At 36.9% G+C, this 21,153-nt stretch overlaps 1 protein-coding gene and 1 long non-coding RNA gene across 18 annotated transcripts in view; one reads left to right on the top strand and one right to left on the bottom strand.

The window, feature by feature from the left end:
• USP25 (ubiquitin specific peptidase 25) overlaps positions 1-18,002 on the bottom strand; it is a 121,362-nt gene extending 103,360 nt beyond the window's left edge. For all 5 annotated transcript variants that reach the window (XR_012075832.1, XM_072967814.1, XM_072967822.1 and 2 more), the window contains exon 1: positions 17,870-18,002. Coding sequence is in view for 4 of the 5 variants with exons in the window: in XM_072967814.1 (XP_072823915.1) it covers positions 17,870-17,914 (45 nt within the window). In the remaining variant the exon portion in view is untranslated. The remainder of the gene's footprint in view (positions 1-17,869) is intronic.
• Positions 18,003-18,513: 511 nt separating this feature from the next.
• The window catches only part of LOC140698188 (uncharacterized), a 36,939-nt gene continuing 34,299 nt past the window's right edge, over positions 18,514-21,153 (top strand). For 9 of the 13 annotated variants that reach the window (XR_012075819.1, XR_012075817.1, XR_012075801.1 and 6 more), the window contains exons 1-2: positions 18,514-18,700; positions 20,685-20,864. This is a non-coding gene — a long non-coding RNA (uncharacterized lncRNA). Of the gene's footprint in view, positions 18,841-20,684; positions 20,865-21,153 lie in introns of all 13 variants that reach the window. The other 4 variants (XR_012075821.1, XR_012075810.1, XR_012075816.1 and 1 more) reach the window with 4 other exon arrangements.

Below are 21,153 nucleotides of genomic sequence, written 5' to 3'. Positions count from 1 at the left end.
AAAATTACCAATAGCTAACAATGAAAATGACTAACTTACACAATATCCAGCATTACAAATTAAAGATGTATACAAATTTTACAGAAATTCTCATCTAATTGAATGTTTGTTTGTAATTAACTGCACTAGCACACCAATGCCCATTCCTTACACAGAATACAACTTTCCTCAATGGCAAATTATTCAATCAAGTATCAGGGAAGACTACTGAATTCCCTAAAGGAATCAGTCATTCATACAAATGTTTCTGACTATTATTTACAATGCTGGAAAAATGGAAACAATGCAAATGTTCTTCCATTAAGGAAGACATTCTAAAGATTCATGTGTAAAAGAATGACCTGATGAGTTGGTTAATAAAGAAGACTCCCAAGCCCCATGCCCAGAAATTGTGATTCCACGGGCATCTGGGTTAAGGTTAAGGGATCTGCCTTTTTAGTAAGCATCTCGCATGATTTTGATACAGATGAACCTAGAAGCATGGTTTGATTTAAGCAAACAACTGTGTATTTTTAAATAACAAACTATATAGAAGTTATCTTTACAAAATCATATGAAGTTAAAGTGGTGAAACACAAAATAGTATATATATGTTAATGACTACAAGATAAAATGTAAAAAAGAATGTAAAACCCAAGAATAGATGACAGAGCCTGTGTTAGACACCCAATTCTTTTCCCACCTCTGTATGCATACCCTTTGCCACTTCTCACTTTCTCCCACTAGAGAAACAATATATTTCCTTGTTGCACTCATGATCGGCTTGGCCATGTGACTTGCCTTCACCAACAGTGTATTAGTAGGCAGCAGGCAAGCAGACATGAAATGTGCTTGCATGGTTGGGCTCTGTCCTCTTGAACTTCAGCAACTTTCTTAAGAAGAACATGACCCAGGTAGTCCACTTGCCTCAGAAGAATGAGGCACAGGAGAAGAGGCCACCTCAATCAATCTGCAAATCTGTGAACATGATGATAATATTCTGATATGCCACTAACTTTTGGTGTGGTCTGCTATAGCTGACTGCTACTGAGCACAATAAGAATACTCAGTATTTTGTGAATAGAAGCAATGTCTAAAACTTTGTTATCATTTGGTTTTATTTTTTCATCTTTCACAATAAAGTCAGCTAAATATCCTAGCGAAATCATTCAGGTGCATCTCTAGCACGGTTCTTGACCTCATGAATTTTGACTGAAAATGAAACAATGAAAAGTATTAGGGTGGAGGAGAAGACTGAGTGGGAAAGAGAAAAGGTGAAAGAATTTTCTTAACTAAGTTACCAAGAAATGAGGGTGAGATCACAAAAGGTGAACTATGAAAAAATTTCTAAGTTCATGGCAGAGAAGCCACCTCACTTGTCAAGTTTTCCCCTTTGTTACTGACATCTTCCAACTGTGTTTCTCCTGTCTTTGAAAATCTGTACCTTCATTTCCTACAACTATATGCTTTTATTACTGCTATTTCTGTTGTATTTAAGACCCCAGTCTTCTTTCAAGGTTTGCACCTTCCTATTTAACAAACTTCTAGTCCATGATACATCCTGATCCTTAACTAAAAATGTCTGTAATGGTTCTTTCCTTCTTGACTTGTGATTTTTGGTCTAAGGTAGATCCAACCCACCACCATCTCTAGGGCTCTTTTTCTCAGCTCTGAGGTCTTCCCTGTATGGATTCCTTATCCACTACAGGATAAGGAGATGGGAGTAACCTGTTCACGCTGCTGAACCAAGAAGAGCAAGACACAATCAATGGCTTGCTAACACCACAAAAATCAATAAGCAAACAAGCCAAGACTACCTACAGGCCTTCAGATTCCTCCCTCAATGTTATTTTTACTTTGTGATAGTGATGACTGACATCCTTAAATGCCTACTACGTGCCAAATCTAGTACTATGCCCTTCAGGGAGAAGGCATCAGTCATTTCCCTATAAAGTAAGGATCAGAGGGCTTCACAGAAAATCATTCCCTCCTCTGTTGACCCTACACAATGTTGGATCTGTTTTAAATCTGTTTAAATAAGACTACAGCATATTTAACATTGAAATAACTTCTTGAAAATACAGAAAAAAAAAGAAAAAAAGAAAAGGGTCAATGACTTAAGACAAGAATGAAGATACGCATTTATTATGTTCTTGCTGTATGCCAAACTGTTTTAAGTGCTTCCAGCATATAATCTCATTTAATATGTGTGCACACAAACCCTTTAGAAAGTTACTCTCATTTTACAACTAACAAAAGCTCCAAGAGGCTAATCAGTAGAGAGAGAGAAATGACTATAGCTTTTCCAAATTTCACAGCCTGTGTCCCTTCCACATTTTCTCTATGGTATCTGATTTTGAAGATTAAAGATTTCAGGGGAAAATGAAAACCCAGCCCAAATATCCATTACTTTGTTGACAACAAATACTTAGACAACCGTACAAGAAAACTGGAGCACTGATGACTGCAAAGCAGGAAAGCTTTCCGTGCTAACGGGTGAGCAACCCATAAATCAATCCTTGGTTCCTCTGACTGAATTTCTAAGTATAAATAAAATTTGTTTTTGTGCAAGAGAGAGACAGAAAAAGGTACCCATCTTCAGGAGAAAAAAGCATCAACTCTTAAAATAACCTCTAAAAAGACTTTCAAAATCTCTAAGAAGAAGAAAAAACAATTTGATAGAAAATTCCAAGGCATTCTTTAACTTCAGAATCACATACCCCAAAGCATTGCTAGGTATCAAGTGGTAAGCATTTCAAAATTACCTATCAATGAAAAAATGAATTATACTATTTCCTTTAAGGTACATAACCATATTACATCTTTTTTTTTTAACAAATACCTTCTGCATCTACCTAATAAAACTAAACTGCCCTAGTTCACGTTACCTCTTATCACAAGAAGTTCTCAAACTTCACTGACAGGTAATTTCAAGTACACAATAACCTTTACGGAGCATTTTGTAAGGACCAAATTTGCCCCTCTAATCAGCTATCTAAGGGGAAAAAGAAGTTTATTTCACGAGTCTTTTTTATTTTTATGCATAATTTTAAGGGGGACAACACGATGACCTTTCACTTCCGTTCATATGTAACATCCTATGATCTCTCTGAGGAATTTTCCCACAGTACAGCCTTCTCACAGTTTAAAGGGCCCTCTGCACGCCACAGCCATCTCCAGCTTCACCTCGAACTACTTCTGCCCTTTCTCCTCTTCCTTCTTTCATTTGGGGTCTACATAATACTATTCTGCTTCCTAAATCAAAGGTCTGGGTATATATAGTTGCTTTTTCTTCAGGTTGGAGACTCCCTTGACACTTATCACAGATTGCAATAATGTACTATGGTACATCACCAGGTTCTAAATCAAAAGAGAGCACAGCCTATTTGCTCATCACTGTGTTCCTGGTAACTAACTAGGACAGTGTCTGGCACATGGTAGGCACTCAATAAATACTGACTGAATAAATGAATGTAACAGTTTGCAGAGGTGAACTGGAATAAGTCAGATCACAGGGCTTAAACTCACCCATAGGAAAGAGGTACCAATTAATTACTGGATATAGGAACAAGAAGCATGCATAAACCATGCCCACTTACTGGCAAACTCTCCACACTCTCCTACATTTCAACTAGAATTTCACAGAAGGCTTCATTTCCTAGTTCTGGTCCTGTCAACCCTGCCTGAAGGGGAGTGTAAAGTACAATACTGTTGAAATTCCCAATGGCAAGTAATCTATACATTAATGTCATGAATAGCTGAGGTATCCTGTAATTTCTACTGCCACACAGTCAAGGTTTATCTCATTTTCTGAATTAACAGCACTTTAGTATTAAAATAAATTAACCATATACCTCTATGGGTGTATACACCTAAAAATATGCTTTTTTAATTCTTCACTATTTACATTGAGGCTTAGAAATGGCAGAAACTCTGAATTTAAAAAGTCTTTTCCTAACTTTCTATAGCATCCCAGAGCTACTATCTTAAGCATTATGTAATTCAAGGAAAAAAAGAGTAAGAAGAAAGTAAAGAAATGAGATACTTTGTTGGTCCTCAACAAATGTTTGTTTCTAACCGTTGTCAAGTCAGAGTTCCTATGTCTACCTGCCACTCCAACCCTTCAACCAATCTAAGAGCTGCATGATGTCCGTGCCCCTAACAGAATCCTCCAGCCCTATTAACTGGCAGATAAAAGACATGCATCATAAGTAGAAACTCTAAATGCAAAAAATTTTCCCCAAAAATACTGTTACACAGCATTATAAGCTAAATTCACACAGAGTTAAATACATTTCTAGGCCAAATAAGAACCTAATACCATGGTTTCTATGGGAACGTGCATTTAGAGTTCCAAAAACTCAACTTGCAAAATCTTTTGGAACAGTGTTTTTAAATTAGAATGCCTATATTCTGAAAAACATATGGTAAACAAAATTTTTGTGTATCAAATCACATCCTTGAACTGTGATGTCTGCAGATTAAATAAAATATTTAACTTGTTTTTGATGCTAATAATCTGGCTGATTCCTAATATATCTCTCTTGTCCGATTAAATCTTTATGAATCGCTCGGTTTCTGTACTTAAATTTTCATAATTAACTTTCAGTCCAAAAATGAAATCCTTTATTATTAATAAAACAAAATAAGCATGCTCTAATTAGGACTTTCAAACTAGAACACTACGTAATTCTTAGCAGCTATATGTGTCACAAACAGATACAATTTTTGGTCGTAAGAATTACATACATAATCTACCCTACTATTAGAAACTCCATTCTTCTATGGCTTAATACAGCACGTGCTCTATAGCACTTTCTCTCCCAGACCAATAAAAGAGCCATCCACAGAAGTGTCCAGCCTCCAGCACCTCAGAAAACTTGTCTCCCATCCAATGGGCTCCAATCATAATCTCGCCAGTAAGATCTGAATCTCTGTCTTGGAGATTGGGAAGACCTCTTCCAAATTTATTCCTTCCTTTACTCTTTAACCTTTGGTAGCCAGTCACCTATTACTAATCAACACGTCTTTGTACTAAACTCTCCCTGTTCAAATTATTATCTGGTTTCTGGGTCCTAACTGGACCCTTACTTACACAACTTCCTTAAAAGCAATTTTTGCATTCTAATAATACATTAATGAAATTTTGTATTTTTTATATTTTTAATTGAAAAACAGTTGATTTACAATGTTTCAGGAATAAAGCAAAATGATTCAGTTATATATACACACACTATATATATTCTTTTTCAGGTTCTGTATTTTTAATAGAATAAGTCTCAGAAACAATTAGGAGGGGGAAAACTAACCATAAATGGTAAGTTCTATCCTGGAACTACCATTTACGTACCATTTATTAAAAGTATATAAAGCACCAGAGATTTCATTATGTAGCCTTAATAGCACTGGCTACTGGCGACTGAACTCAATCCCTAGCCCCTCTCCCCTCTGGGAACTGGGGAGTGGGCTGGAAGTTCGACTCTCTAATCATAATGGTTGGTTTTTCTGAGGCTCAGCCCCCATCCTGAAGCTATCTAGTTCCCCAACCAGGAGTTATCTTATTAGCATACAAAAGACAGTAAATTCATGTGGCAGAAACCAGGGGAAAAGACTAAATATTTTCTTTCTGTTATACCACAGCTAGCCACATGCAGCTACCTGTAGGTAAAAGAAGGCACCAAATTGTTTTGTTTCTTTATCCTCACTCATGGAATTCTCTTTGCCTAGAATCACATATTCAGTCTCCCTACACACCCTCAACATTATCTCCTCCATGAGGCCTTTCCTGTTCTTCTTAGATCCTCTCTTGGGCCTACCAATATATCCTATAAATATTTCATTAAACTTCTAATATAATACATGGATTTCTGGCTCCCACTACAACCAAACTATAAGCTTTTCTAGGGTGTATTATTTAATTCTCAATCTGCTTAAAATAAAGAAAGAATACAAATGCATGGATATAATAATGAGAGATAACTGGATATCTAAGCAGAAATGTACACGATAATTGAAAACCTAAAACAAGAGTTTATGTGAGGGTATAAAATTAAATTTATTTTGAAAATACAAACTTGTTAGTAATGAACATATATGACTCAGAAACTACATAATCTCTCAAAGCTTGAAAAGAAGAAAGCAGAAAACCAAAGACAAAACTTTAAAAAACTCCCATAGTTAAGTAGACACACAGTACATTGCATTAGCAGCCAAATTTTACCATGCTGTAGAGCCCAAATGTAAAGTTTAAATACATGTACTGAAAGTTCACATAAAAGCTGACAAGCTCACAAAAATCTTGCCTCAGAGCTAGGCCTACTTGCTCCTATCTTTTTACCTACCAATCCTCAACTTCTTTATGTCTGTCGTATGTGTTCAAATACTAAATATTTTTGGCAGCACACTTGAAAAGGTTTAAAATTTTCACAATGATGTTCACCAACTCCTAAGGGAAGGAGCAATAATTACAATACAATTATTACTGCAGTACAATAATGCTGTCCCATGGTGTCTGCAAAAGCAGCTATCACACTGCACGGCAGTATGTCACCCTCTTGCTCATCCAGGCACTAAGACATGTTCACAGGCAAAATATAAGTTCCAATAAATAATATTTATTTGGCACTAACTTAAAAGTAAGCTATAGTTGTTACCTCTTAGTCACAGCAAGTGTGTTCCACTCTACACTAAATCACACAACCTGTTCAGTTCAACATTCTGCTTAAGAGGTATTGGAATAATTACAATACAAACCTGAGCTATTGTTTTAAAAAAAATTTAAACTTGAATCAAACTTGGAGGCATATCTGTGAAAACGTTACAACAAAAAAGCTGAGAACACTGCTCTAAGACAACGGTTATCAAGTTAAGTGCCAAGTTCACAGATGGATGTAGATGACAACAGCAATAAAATCTATTTCGAATGTTTAATGATAACGTATTACAAGAATATCCTGGTACACATGTATTAATTTCCTTGGTCAAAGCTGCAATTGCCAAGTAGCTTCTGTAAAACACTACCATCTGTCAGATTACGTTAACCTTGTTATTCTAGTTTTCTAGTTTTGGTTACATCCAAGTTATCAGTTGGTTTTAGTGCATAAAAGCTATACAATAGGACATAATAAATATATGCCTAGATTATATTTATGCAAGCTTGAGTAAAACTACAATAAAAATACTTTAGTTCAAGAGATTGTCCCTGAAACCTGTTTTCCTTTAAAACAACTCTCCACTTAAGGATAAAAAATACTATCAAGTGGAGTATTAATGGGAAGGAAAAACTTTTCAATAAAGTTGCTGGTTCTCCACAGGAGAAAAATGAATTTGGACACATACTCAAACAATACACAAAATTCAAACTGAAGTGGAATAAGACTTAAATGCCAACAGGGAAAAAAGAAAAAGATTACAGAGCAATAAAAGAGAACATCTTTATGACACAGGTGTGAAAGATCAAATAATAAAGAAAACTAATTATTTATGAGACTAAATTAAAATGGACTCCTTTTCATGAAAAAAGCAACACAAAGGTAATAAAAAGACACCCTGAAAACAGGAAAAGGTATTTGCAAAATACGTTAAGTGGGGAAAAAAATGGCAGTATCTGGACTATAAAGAACTCCTTCAAATCAAAAAGAAAAAGGAAAAACAACCCAAAAGAAAAAACACAACAGAAACAAATATGAATTTCACAGGAAAAAAAACTCAATAGTCCATAAACATATAAAAAGATAACCAATTAGGTCATCAACAGCAGAATGATTAAGTTCTGGTGTAACCATAAAGTATAAACGAACTACAACATTAGGTTCACTTATTTCATATAAATCTTGAACTTACACCCCAGAGCACACACAAAAACAAACTTCAAATGGATCATAACCCTAAATATAATAGCTAAAATAATAAAACATATTAAAAGTAAACATAAGAGGCAAAATAATGTGAACTAAGGTTCAAAAAAATTAGGATAAAGCACTAATTGTAAAAGAAAAAATAGTACAATGAATTTCACCCATGTTAAACTACTCTGACTTCAAAGAAACTGATTAGAAAAAATGAAAGACAAGCCACACCCTGAGAGAAAAAAATACATATAATAAAAGACATTCAGAACAACTCAATAGCAAGACATAGAGTATCTACAGAAGACATAAAAATGCACAATAAAGGAAAAGGTGGAGGCAGCGAGTTCCCAGCAGCCCTGCAGCCCCATAACCCTCACCCCCACAGAAGGCCTCCCCTTGTAAGACAGGAGGAAGAGGAAGAACAGAGGCACTGTCAGTCAGCCCCCCCCCCTTCATTAAACCCAGAGAACACCTGCTCTGCTAGAACTGCAAGGGGTAAGAAGGGTCCCTGATCACCACCAGCAGAGAATGCACAGAAGGCACACCTTCAATCCAAAAACTGCACACCCTGAGGACAGAACTTGCCCGAGCCAACCCAATGACAAAAAGTAAGCTAACGGCAACACCAAAGTAACACAAATGTTCACAGGGCTCTAGGACCACACCTGGCACAGGACCCCATGCCCTGTGTGGGTTGCTCTGATCTCCCCGTCCCCAGAAGCCTGGCTGCCGTACCACCCAGTGACCACCACAGAAACCACAGAGCTGACCTCAGCCATCTCACATGCTGCTTTCTGTATCCCATCGCGGCCTCACACACCCAGATGCACTGGTAGCCTTCCTCTGATGCCACTAGCAAGGACGGCAGTACTGTCAGTTCTGTTCGTTCCGCAATCTTATTACTGACTTGAAGCCCCAGGCCCAGTGAGGACGAAGTCCAGAAGTCAGTTCTGAGAAACTGTACGGTGCAACAAGAACAGGCACAAAGGGTGTCCATAACCCTAGGAGGTCTGTGCAGAGAGCTGCTCCTTCCCTCCAAAGACGGGTCATTTTAAACCTGAGGCAGTGGACTGCTGCTAATTTCCTTTCAATCTTCTTCCTTGGCCCTGCCCCGCCCCAAAGACCTCATGGGAAGACTTCAGGGGCCCTCTTACTGACGTACCAAGAGCAGCTCAGAGGCCTCAGTGGAGGACACAGCAAGCCCCACACCTCCAGCCCAAGTCTGTTTCTGTAGCTCCATTTCAAAGAAATGCAACATTTAAATTTGCATGTATTCTGGCATGGATGATGACACATAAATCTGTGTGTACGTGAGTGTATGGTTAGTTCTCACATTAGTGTTACCACAGCAACAGATCCTGGCCACTAATGTTTCCTCATTCCTGGTCCCTCTCTCCACACTCCTCCCCTACATCCTTTCTCTTCACTAAGGATCTAGCCCTCAGCTCTGCAGCCAATCCTGCCCTCAAACCTGGTGCCACTCACCCCTCACAACCCACTTCCAGGCTGAACGACACCCACAAAAACCCAACAAATAAGAAGTTTCCTCTTCTTTTAAACTCAGTTTAAAACAAGTTCCTCTTCTTTCTTGTTTCCACATGGACCAAAAACTCAAAGAAATGTCTTTCTCTGCTCCACAGTTCATCCCACCCCACCACTGGTCCCCCAAGTTCTCTCCAAACTTCCAAGCCAACTACATTATGAAAGAATGTACCTTGTGGAACAAAATACACATCATAAAGATTAGCTAGCTCTGCCTGCTGAGTGCACTGTGGGGTCAGGGCCCGGGCAGGTCACTTGGAGAGAGGGCAAGCCACCAGGACACAAGCTGCCGGGATCACAGCACTGACAGCTTACTAGCCCACAGGGATGAGCAAGGGAGCTGACAAAGGACTGTGGCTTATAACCTGGATTTATCACCTTGGGGTTCAGGAGAAGGATAGCATTTTCTATTTGTTTCACTAACAGCTCAGAACCACATCCCAGATAATCATGGTAAACCTTCACAACATGGAAAATGCTGAAAGCAGCCAGCCATTCCCACTTTTCTTCATTTTTTAATTAAATCTTGCACACACAAAACAATTTGCACACTCATGTGTGCGATTAACTATTAAAGAAATTAATATGAGTTTGAGGTACGAAGAAGAAAAGGCTTTTCATTTTCAGCAGTGAAACCTTTTTATGAAGTATTAGTTTAAATATATAAAATAAAGGAAAAATTGTGCAATTTCATTTTGTTTTGTAAGCAGGTCAGTACTTGCTCCTCAAGGTTTTACCTCTAACAGCATTTTTAACTTTTTTGCTATTTTCAGACTTAGGAGAATAAGTAGCTTTGGTTATTGCTGAACCGATGAGAATGTTAAACTGAATAAAATATGAGAAACAATGCTTAAAAAATCATTCAAAACTGGCCAATAAACACATGAAAAGATATTCAGAACCATTAGTCATTAAGGAAATACAAAGTAATACTACAATGAGGTACCACTACATACTCACTAAAATGGTTAAAACATAAAAGTTTACAATACCAAGTGTTGACAAAAATGTAGACCAACTGGAACTCTCATACATTGTTGACGGGAATGTAAAATGGTACAACCACTTTGAATAACTATTTAGCAATATCTTATAACAATTCCACTACTATGTATTTGCTCAAGAGAAATTCTTTAAAAGTGCATCAGGTACCAAAGTAGGAAACTGTCCTTTAAAAATGTCCTTCAAAATTGTAGAATAGATAAACAAGATTACACTGTATAGCAAAGGGAAATATACACAAAATGTTATGATAAATCACAGAGAAAAAAATTTGACAATGTGTATATGTCCATGAATGACTGAAAAATTGTGCTGAACACTGGAATTTGACACAACATTGTAAAATGATTATAAATCAATAAAAAATGTTAAAAAAAAGCTGCTTTAAAAAAATAAATAAATAAAATCAACAATAAAACAAAACATCCACTATCATCACTTCTAATCAATATTTATTATACATTTTACCCTGTAAAAGAAAAAATGAATTAGAATGATAAAAATTGGAAATAAAAATTAAAACTGTCATGATTTACTTATGATGTGATCTCTGAAAAAGTATTCAAGTTTAGCAAAGTTTAGGTGGGTGTAAAAATAATATACAAAGCCAGCTGCATTTGTACACATCAGTAACAAAGTATTTTAAAAAACCACATGTTATTGCTATCCGAAGATAAAAACTATACAGGACAAACAATGTGTAAGAATTATACTGTTAAAATGATAAACTGCAGAAGAAATTCTAAAGAAGACCTAATAAAAGGATACATATACTCTGTTCATGGATAGAAAGAGTCAGTATCATAAATATGTTAATGACCCCAAATTGGTCTATAGATTCAATAAAATTACTAAAAATCTCAAACAAGATTTTCCAGAGAACTTGGTAAAGTTACTCTAAATTTTCTAAGGATGATAAAGTACCATGATACCTTGGAAGAAGAAAAGTAAACTTATTTTTTCAGTACTAGAGATTATTATGAAGCCACAGCAATGAAGACAGGACAGCATTCACAAAATGAATGATGGAACAAAACAGCACATGGGGGAAAGAAGAGAATTTTCTATAAAGCTTTTATATATGACAGAGATGGTAGGTAAGTTCAGTTGAGGAGAGCATTAACTTTTCAATAATGTTAAGATTAAATACAATAAAAAATCATATACAGAGTAAAAATTAAATTGGATCCCTACCTGATACCAGGTATAAAAATTAAGTGCAGATGGTATAAGGTCTAGATGTTGCAAACATAACTTTAAAACACTTAGTAGGAAATATAGATGAATATCATCCACATATCAAATGGGAAAAAAGTCCCTAAAGTTAAAAAGACTAAAATTAAAAATATATATCTTCAGGAATTCAGACAGGTGGTAAAAAAGGAAATCAAAGAGAAAAAGAACACAGGATTCAAGATGATCACAGTCTCAAATGAAAATAAAAGCATGGGATGAGACAACTATAAAGTTAGATACCGATTACTTTCAAAGTTCTAGCCTTTGTTTTAAATACTGGGTTCAATGTGTGCTTATCATTAAAAATTAATAAGCAATTTCATTAAAAATGAAAATATTTGCACAAACTGTTTATGATTAATTAGATTCTGTACACTGCAGAACCAACTAGTGTATAGATTATTAAAACAACCCTCCCCCAAAAGTATCTGACTACCTATGGAGGTAGTAAACATAGAATTGATATTAGAAAAATAGTAATTTGATTTAGACAATCAAAGTAAAAAGTTATCCCTAGCACATAGAAAAAAAGGGAGAGGAAAAAATTATAAAATTTGAAGCAAGGAAGAGAGATAAATGCTATCTAATATTCAAATAATGTAGATTCAAAACAAGGAAGAAAAAAGTAATAGAATAAAAGTAATAATTCTTAAATATATACCATCTTCCTTAAGAGTTTTCGACCAAAACCCTTGCCAGGATTGTTAAAAATACACACACACACACACACACACAAACGTGAAATTTCTGGATTCTAAAACCAAATAGAAAATCTTACAAGCTTACAGGATTAACAACTTACCTACCAAACAAATAAAAATCCTCAAACATTATTACACTACACCAAAAAAAAAAAAACACATAGTTAAAATTAAACACCTAAATATTCATTTTTTAAAAAGTTAATTAGTGTAATACAATTAAGTAATATTTTTGATGTAAGAAATGCCTTATGAAATTTAAAATGACACCATTTAAGATTATAATTCCGTATTATTCCAGCAAAATCAAGAATGCTGTAAGTAAAGCTATGATAAACAGTCTTTCTTATTTAGGACAGAGGGAATGGAGGGAAAACTATTATTAATTTTTTATACTATGAGAAAAATATGTGTTTAAATATATTTGTTTAAAATTAAAAGAACAGAAAAGACTCTTTAAATGGGAAGTCAGATGGCAATTAAAGGTTAACTATATCACAGTATATGCAGGTGATAAAATTTTACTAAAAGACCAGCAAAAAACACACACGTTTGAATTAGATCCATTAGAAATACAAAGAGAATTTGATGAATTATATTAAAAATAGAGAAGTCAACATCTCTCAGAATTTGAGATAAAGGAAAAAGAAAACATGAAATCTTGAAATTACACTGTGTTCATTTCATATATAAATATTAACTTTCAAAAAATATTATCCTTTTCATATAGTCATTAAAACCTCATGTACTTAGTTATTTCTTCTTAATTCTTAATAAATTTCTAAACTATCACAAATCATATTCTCTAAACACAGTTTCAATTGTTCTAAACACTGTGTCTGACTGAACTAAAAGTCAACAATTTTAAATATGCACAACTTGGAAAATGAAACAAAAAAATCTTTAAAATAATGAAAGAAAAATGTTAAAAAATAATAGTCAAAACTTGGACAGCTTAACTAAATCTTGCCCTAAATAAAATCGTTAGCTTAACATAGTCACGTTCATCAAAACATCAACGTAACAAGTACTTAGGCTGAATGATCAAAATGGTTAACTGCCACCAATTTTGAATGGTTTAACATAATACTACACTAAACAATCCAAAAGCACAGGAAAAGATAAAAAGCTTTCTAATGCTTTTATGAACTAACCTTACCTTAATAGCTCATACATACACAAGCAAAACTTGTAACCAACCTCATTTAAGAATGTAGATTCTAAATTCTAGATTTAAATTTAATGTACTGAATTTGAAGGCATCATGACTAAATGTGATTTTACCAGAAAGCAATACAGATTAAAGGTTAACAGCAAAAGCCCCTGAGTCTCATGACCCTGAGTTTAAATCCCACTCTCAACACATACTGACAATGAAATGTTGCTTTAGTTATTGACTGCTCTAATACTGTTTCCTCCACCAGGACATGGAGGGAAAAAAAATGTCCTCCTAAAAAGGCGGTTGAGAAGACTAAATGAAAAAAGTCTTAAAACTCTAAGCACAATTCCCTAACACAGTACATAGTAAGTAGTCCACGTTATTTACTACAGTTGTTGTTATTGACACATTAAATTATCACATCAGTTGTTGAAAAAAAATTTGATAGTCAACATCCAAATCTGACTTCAAAACCGTTAAATTCTTAGAACTGTAAGAACATTTCATATAATGAAACAATACGTTAACAGAACCTAACATTAACCTTAGTACTCTGTTATCCTAGCTAAAACAATAAAATAGTATATGAAAAAGAGGTGTGAAAATTAACAGAGGTCAGAATGATACTTATTTGCAAATTATATGGACTGTATACAAAGAATAATGAAGAAAACATCAAATTCATTCAAAATCATAAAGAGAATTTAAGACAGCTGGATACGATGTTAGCATACAAATCAAAATTAGGTGAGAAAGGAATGGAGTAAAATGGGAATAAACAGCTGGATCCCTTTCTCCCACAAACCAAGTCTTATGCTGGTACCAAGATAACCAACAATTTAGTACTAAAGAATATCAATTTTATGTAATGTTTACAGTGATTTATGTAACATTAACTGTCCCTTGAAATCCTGTATTGTATCTTTATAACTTTAGATAACACCTAAGTTAGAAAATACTATATTATTTTAACTCAGAAATTCACTCTGAATTCAGTTTGTATTGTTTTTCAAGTTTCAACTTTTAATTTGGTTAATCTGTGACATCCTTCCCATCCCCACCCCTCAGTATAATTAGTGAAAGCTGACTGTTTGATCCATAGGTTCCTTCTGCCTCCACACTCACTACCATTTCTTTTTTATCCTCCCGGTCCAGAATGAATGTATGTGTAGCTCCGTTAAACACTGAGATCTAAAAAATGCTGCTCATGTCTAATCATACTAACCTTAAGGCTTTAAAAGAAGATCCAGAGGCACTGAAAGACTTGGTCAAAGTCATTTAGAAAGATGATTGAGATCCAGCTAACATCCTACAGTCTTTCCGCTATACTGTCTGTACTCCAACAGTTGTCCACAGTTTTGAGTTTTCATTGTTTCTCAATAATGTTAAATTGTGAGAATCAGTTAAGGAACTAAAATAACCCCTGTACTTGCATTCCTTTTAGAAAACATTCACTCATTATTTCATTCATCAAATATTTACTGAAACCTACTGTGTGCCAAGAAGTTGTTCTAAGCCCTAAGAAACAAAATAGGCAAAATACCTGCCCTTACGGATTTTATATTTATTCAACTCAGAAGGATGCATTTAAACAATATCCAGCTCATTTCACTCTATAAATTAATTTCGTCCCTGGGCGGAAGCCATCTAAATTGCTGCCCTAAAGAATCCTCACTTGGGACCTGAATCTATGAATCAAATTTCCAAGATGTAAGGATCCTACACTTAGGTAAACATCAAGCACAAGGTTGAAGACACATGTGCAAGACCTAAATTATAACAAGATTTAACTGTGGGCTAATCTGCCACCAACTCTACCTTACCGGTATCATCTGAAACCTCTCAGAAAAGCAGCTCTCTACAGTTTCACTACATCTCATAACTCTCTGCCATGGCCAAATTTGAGCAATCAAGCAAAGAACACATCAGAGGAAAAAGCCCTTGCCTTATGTTACATTTTGACAAGTTACTCTGTAGGTGAACAAAGTATGAAAGTTCTATGTAGTGCTACTTAAAAAAAAAAAAATCACTAATCTTCCATGCTTCTGGAAGAAAAAAAGAACCTTGAAAAATAGGGAACTGTTCCAACTACCAGAATACTTATTTATATAAAGCTAGTATTATACATGACCATACAACACATAATTTCTTTAAGGACAGCAGAAAATAGGATAAAATTTTTGTTATGCAATACACACTAGATACTTCTCGTTTTACTGATAATTCATGAAGTTTCTAATTTAAAAACAAAGAGTTTCACTTTTGTTTCTTCTAAAGCAGTTCACTTCCTAGTTATTAACTTGAAGTCTACTTCCTAGTTACTAGCTTCGTGCATTTAAATCTACCAATTTATTTGAAGTAGATGGTTTAAAGTATTTGTACTCATATGAATACTTTCAACTGGTTCTGACATGCGTAACAAAGTAATAGTATACCAATATGGAAAGCAAACAGATTGTTTCTTTAAAAAAATAAATACCATATTCCACAACTACTATGATGGAAATATAAAAACAAAGGCAGTTTTACTGCTCTAAAAAATGGCCACACTATCACTGAGATGATCCGACACACATACTACAAAACCAGCATTATAATGGTAATATTTTGGACTGCTGACTACTCCCTTTGTATAAGGACGGGGCTCATTAAACTAGGTAAATGGACTTGATGGCCAACCTCACTTTCAGTAATTCGACTCCTGATTCACAATTTTCTGCATAAACATCTGAACCAGGCAGATCAGCATTTATCTAATTCTATACTAAGGAAGTACGTTAGTCAAAATCACAAACTTCTTGCCATTGTTTAAATTTGAGATGTGAAAAATGAGCTACATTTCCCACTCTGAAACAAATAGACTTTAATATTCATGACTAAAGGGAACTGTAAACAGAAATGACACCAAACCTATTAAATATTTCTTAGTATACATATGACCACAAGCTAGTCCTCTAAGTATTAACACTTAATCACATACTTAACATCAAAAACCAAAGTTTAAGGTATTCAAAACAGAATAGAGGGGATTAAGAGATAAACTGTTCTAAACTCCCATTATTAAATCTAGAATTATTTCACTGTAAATAAAATGCAGTGTGCAATAACCTTCTAAATTTACCAGTAACAGTTTACACACACGAGTTCCAAAGACAACTTTCCCAAAGTGCCTAAAATAACAATGCACTATCCTTGCTTTCCAAAATTCTCTGAGCATCTTCAATTACCTTGGGTACTATCATAAAATTCTAAAAATAATCTAAAAGCAAAAACTTCGCAAGCTGTGAGTATACACATAGTTTATTATACCATAGCAGGCCTTATTCTAAAATCGAGCACAGGTAGGTTGGAACCATGCCAAAACTACAACAGGGTGGGGCAGTCACTACTCTCCCCAAAAAACCAAACACAGCTTTGGTAGCTGCTCCCAGTAAACCCTGGTTACCCCCATAATTTCATGACCAAGACGAGTAAAGCAATGTTCTCCTTTTGCCCAAAATGCTTTTCAAGCAAATGACCAAAAGAAAAAAAAATTAAGTCATTGCCAACTACTATTCACGATATGGTGCAAGCCATGATAGTGCACTTGAGATTCTGAAAGCAAAATCCAGGGGGGAAAAAGAAAAAAAGGGAGCGTCTATCACTACCTACTGTGAAAGATCTCAAGCTTCACAAACCTAGATTTCTGTTTTTATTTTTTACATAAGTGAGCGACCATTTATTTCAACGCGTGACTGAGACAAGAGTAAAGGGTGAACGATGGAACAAGGTCAAACTTAGGGGACAAAGATTTCTGGAATAAACATAGCCAGAAAGGTTTCCTTCTTGAGAGACAGTTTCTATCATCTAGAAAAGAAGAAAAAGAAACAAAATGAAAAAGAAAGAAAGAAAGAAAAAAGGAACCAACCAGACCCTCTACTTTTACATTAAGTCCACCTGGTAAGTGTACCTGCCCCACCACAGGCAGTTCAATTCTGGTGGAGACTCATGCAAAATAGCAGGCCTGGAATGCTCCTACCTGGGAAATAAAAACTGCTTAGATGGGATGAAAACTGGCTTTTTTTTTTGAAAAAGAGGGGGAAGATAAAGTTTAATTAAAAAGCCATATAGAGGAGTGTAGGAATGTGAGGTCGCTCTCAATAAAAACCGGGCACCGTCTGTAACAGCAAAACAATCGGCAAGAAGGAAGTGGAGTGAAACCAGCTAACTACACCCCGCTTTCCAAACGCAGCCCGGAACTGGGCGCGACGCCCCCTAAGCGAGTAGGGGCGGGGGGCGGCGGGGGAGGAAGCCCGAGCGGCGGCGGGGGAGGCCCGGGAGCTCCCGGCCGAGGCGGGTGAGGGCAGCACGTCGGAAGGAGGAGCGGGGCCGTGCCGCGCCGGCTGGCGGGCTCGCCTCACCTTCTGCGCCGCGCTCTGCTGCAGCACATTCTGCTCCACGGTCATGGCCCCCGCGGCGCCGGCGGCGACACAGGCGGCGGCGTCCGGCTTCTCGCGCCCCCGCCGGCCCTGGCTGCCGCGCTCCGCCGAGCTCCAGGGAGCGGCGCGGACGGCCGGGGAGGACAGCGCCCCCGCCAGCCAGGCGCGAAGACGATGGCGGCCGGCGTGCGCGGGCACCGCGGGCTGGCGGCGAGGCGCGGACAGCGAGGGCCACGGCGGCGGCCCCACGACTCCGCGCGGCCCGCCTCAGCGCGGCTCGTCGGCGGCGACCGGGGCCATGAGCGGGAGGCGGACGCTGGGGCGCGGGAGGGCGCGAGCAAGCCCGGACGCGTCACGAGCGCGCGCGCTCCTTCGCTAGCGACTCGCGGGCCACTGCGGGGAACGGAGAGGGGACAGAGGGAGCGGCCGGCCGGAATGGCGCTGTCCTCCTCCCTCCGCGACTCCTCCTCCCCTCCCCTCCCCCAACCGCCGTCACCGCCCCCGCCCGGCGGCTCCTCCCCCGCCGAGCCCCGCCCGCCGGCCGCCCTAACCCTACATTGTGACCCGCGGGGCCGCGGGAAGGGGCGGGGCCTCCTGGAGCCCCGCCCCCACCCGGCGCTCGCGGGTTGGGCGAGGGAGGGCCACACGGGCCGGGCCTCGGAGCCGCCCCTGCGGCAGGTTGCGCGACGCCTGCCCTTGCTCGGCGTTGTTCCAAGCCGTGGCCAGAGGGCAGCGTTCGTCTCTGTCCCAGGGACTTGTCGGATCGCCGGCATTCCGAACTCTTCCAAGACAAACCATTTTCCTCCTGGCCACGTAACGTCCGAAAACCTCGTTGGGTCCTGAATCCCGACTTCTTTCTCTGTCTCCTGTCCTCTCCCGTCGCCTTTCTAGGAATTTCACAAGCAGTAAACTTGCCCGAAGGGAAAAGTCCGGTGTGATTTAAGCAAAAGCCTGTTAGAGTCCTTATTCTAGAATATACTTTTCTCCTTAACTAGACATTATGTAAATGACTATTGACAATTCTCTCTCTACTTCTTTCATTCAAACATGTGCCAGTCACTGCTAGGCTTTAGAGAAATTAAGTTTATTTTCCGACAGTTTGGCGAAATATGAAATATGATCTACACAGCAGACAACATTACAAAAGTATCACTGCCTAGATAGTACATCATATAATATCCTAGTTCCCAATTATTAACCACCCTGCATGGAATACTTGACTGTATAAAATTGTAAGAAAAACTTGACACTGAGAGAGCAATCTCTAGCCTCAGAAGTATTTTGAGTTTCAGGAGCTAATCTGGGAGTAGTTTGCGGATGATAATGTGATTGCGGCGGTGGGAGGGGCGGGATTATCAGCGCATATTTTCAAAAATACAATACACACATATGCAAATCCGGGTATGATTTTTAATCTCCTGTCAAGAAAAGTAAATTTGGTAAATGCTCGTTGAAATATTACCTGGTTTTACTCTGTAATCTGTGTACTTTACAAATTGCTCTGTACCTTAGATGACTTCAACCACCTTTTAAGATCTTTCCCTTGATTCTTCATATTTATTTGCTCATTTGATTTTAACAGATTACAAATTTTACTTCATTGCTATCTTATGTCTTTGCAGGAAGAATTCGAAATGTTGTGAAATGACTAGCCACCCAAAATTTTAGCAGTAATACAATGGTTCTGATAGAATGCACAAATTTTTTATGAGAACACTGTGACCCAAAGAGGGTGACTTGTCTACAAAAGCATACTAAAGCCCATTTTTCCTCATTTATAGATGAAAATTCTTTCCAACATATCAACTTCATTTTTTTCTGTATAACAGACTAAAAACTTACCTACCCAGTTCATGACATTTGAATTTAAGAACGTTAAATTTGACATAAAACTCTAGTACTGTGGTTAAGAAAAGATATTGCCAGATACTAAAGTTTAGTTTCTAGAATTTGGCAATAAATGATACTCTGAGTTAAATTTTTTAGTTCCACAAAAAAATTATCTTACTGGTGCTTACTGTATAATTATCAAATAAAGCTACTTATAGGGTAGTTTGTATTTGCCCACTTCAATCATTCATTCCCAGATTACTTGAATATAGTTCCCTGTGCTACAGAGAAGAAACTTGTTTTTTTAATCTATTTTTATATATAGTGGCTAACATTTGCAGATCTCAAACTCCCAAATTTGTTCCTTCCCACCCTCTTTCCCAGGTAACCATAAGATTGTTTACTATGTCTATGAGTTTGTTTCTGTTTTGTAGATGAGTTCATAGTGTCCTTTCCAGATTACTTCTGATGATTTCCTATTTAAATTTGTTTAATCTTAATTGTGCTTTTGTAGAACTTTGAGAAGTTAATTTCAAATTTCCCTTAGGTATTTTTTTTTTAGAGAGCATAAAATTGGAATGAATACAGGATGAAAATTTGAGAATTTGAGATAAATTCACACATAGAATTCATTGCCAGATATCCTAATTTGTTTTTAAAATGCACCCCAATGTCAGTTTTGCTGTTCATGAGTCAGTCTTAATATGAATGGTTATTGTAATGATATATATCCTTAGGATATTATTTAATAATTCCTAAATTATTGCATTGCTCTGGATTCTCTTCACTTAGGTAAACATGTAAAATGATAGATTTCATATAAAATTAAACATTTAATTTTTAACATAAAGTCTTTTTCTATTTTGGATCAAAATGATATTTCTAAAAATATTCAGTATTGTATCTTGTATATGAACCAAGGAAATTGATATTATTTTATCCAGACTTTTTATTTCTCTTTGTTTAGAAAGAATTGGAAAATCTACTTCTGGACACCTGAAGTCTCATATATTGCCAAAGCACCTTTGTCGGACGTAAACAAGAGAGAAATGTTCAATTCGCAATGTAGATTTGAACACTTTTCTTGGCAAAATAATGCCTTTTAACTCTACTTCAAAGAGGATCAGAATAATTTTTTCTTCTTTAGGTATGTTGACATTCTGGGGTAATTTTATTTCTGTCAATAAGGGAACCATAAGCAGCTGTTCAAAGAGGAGTTTTCTGTGATGTCACAGTGGCACCATTCAGTTGTAGAGTGTTCAGAGATTAGAACCTATGAGAATTTTCTGCCTAGACATGACAATAAAATGCTTATTGAATTAAACAGGCAGCCATGAAGGAGAGAAAACAAACTTATTTACGCTTTTGCAGTGCATCTCCAACTCTAACTTCTCATTCCAATGGGACAGCCTTGTGGTCCTGGCAGCTATATTGTT

The sequence above is a fragment of the Vicugna pacos genome, chromosome 1 (assembly GCF_048564905.1).
Source record: "Vicugna pacos chromosome 1, VicPac4, whole genome shotgun sequence".
NCBI classification, from domain to species: Eukaryota; Metazoa; Chordata; class Mammalia; order Artiodactyla; family Camelidae; genus Vicugna; species Vicugna pacos.
Note: the sequence above shows the minus strand (reverse complement) of the source record. Positions and strands in the feature narration are given on the sequence as shown.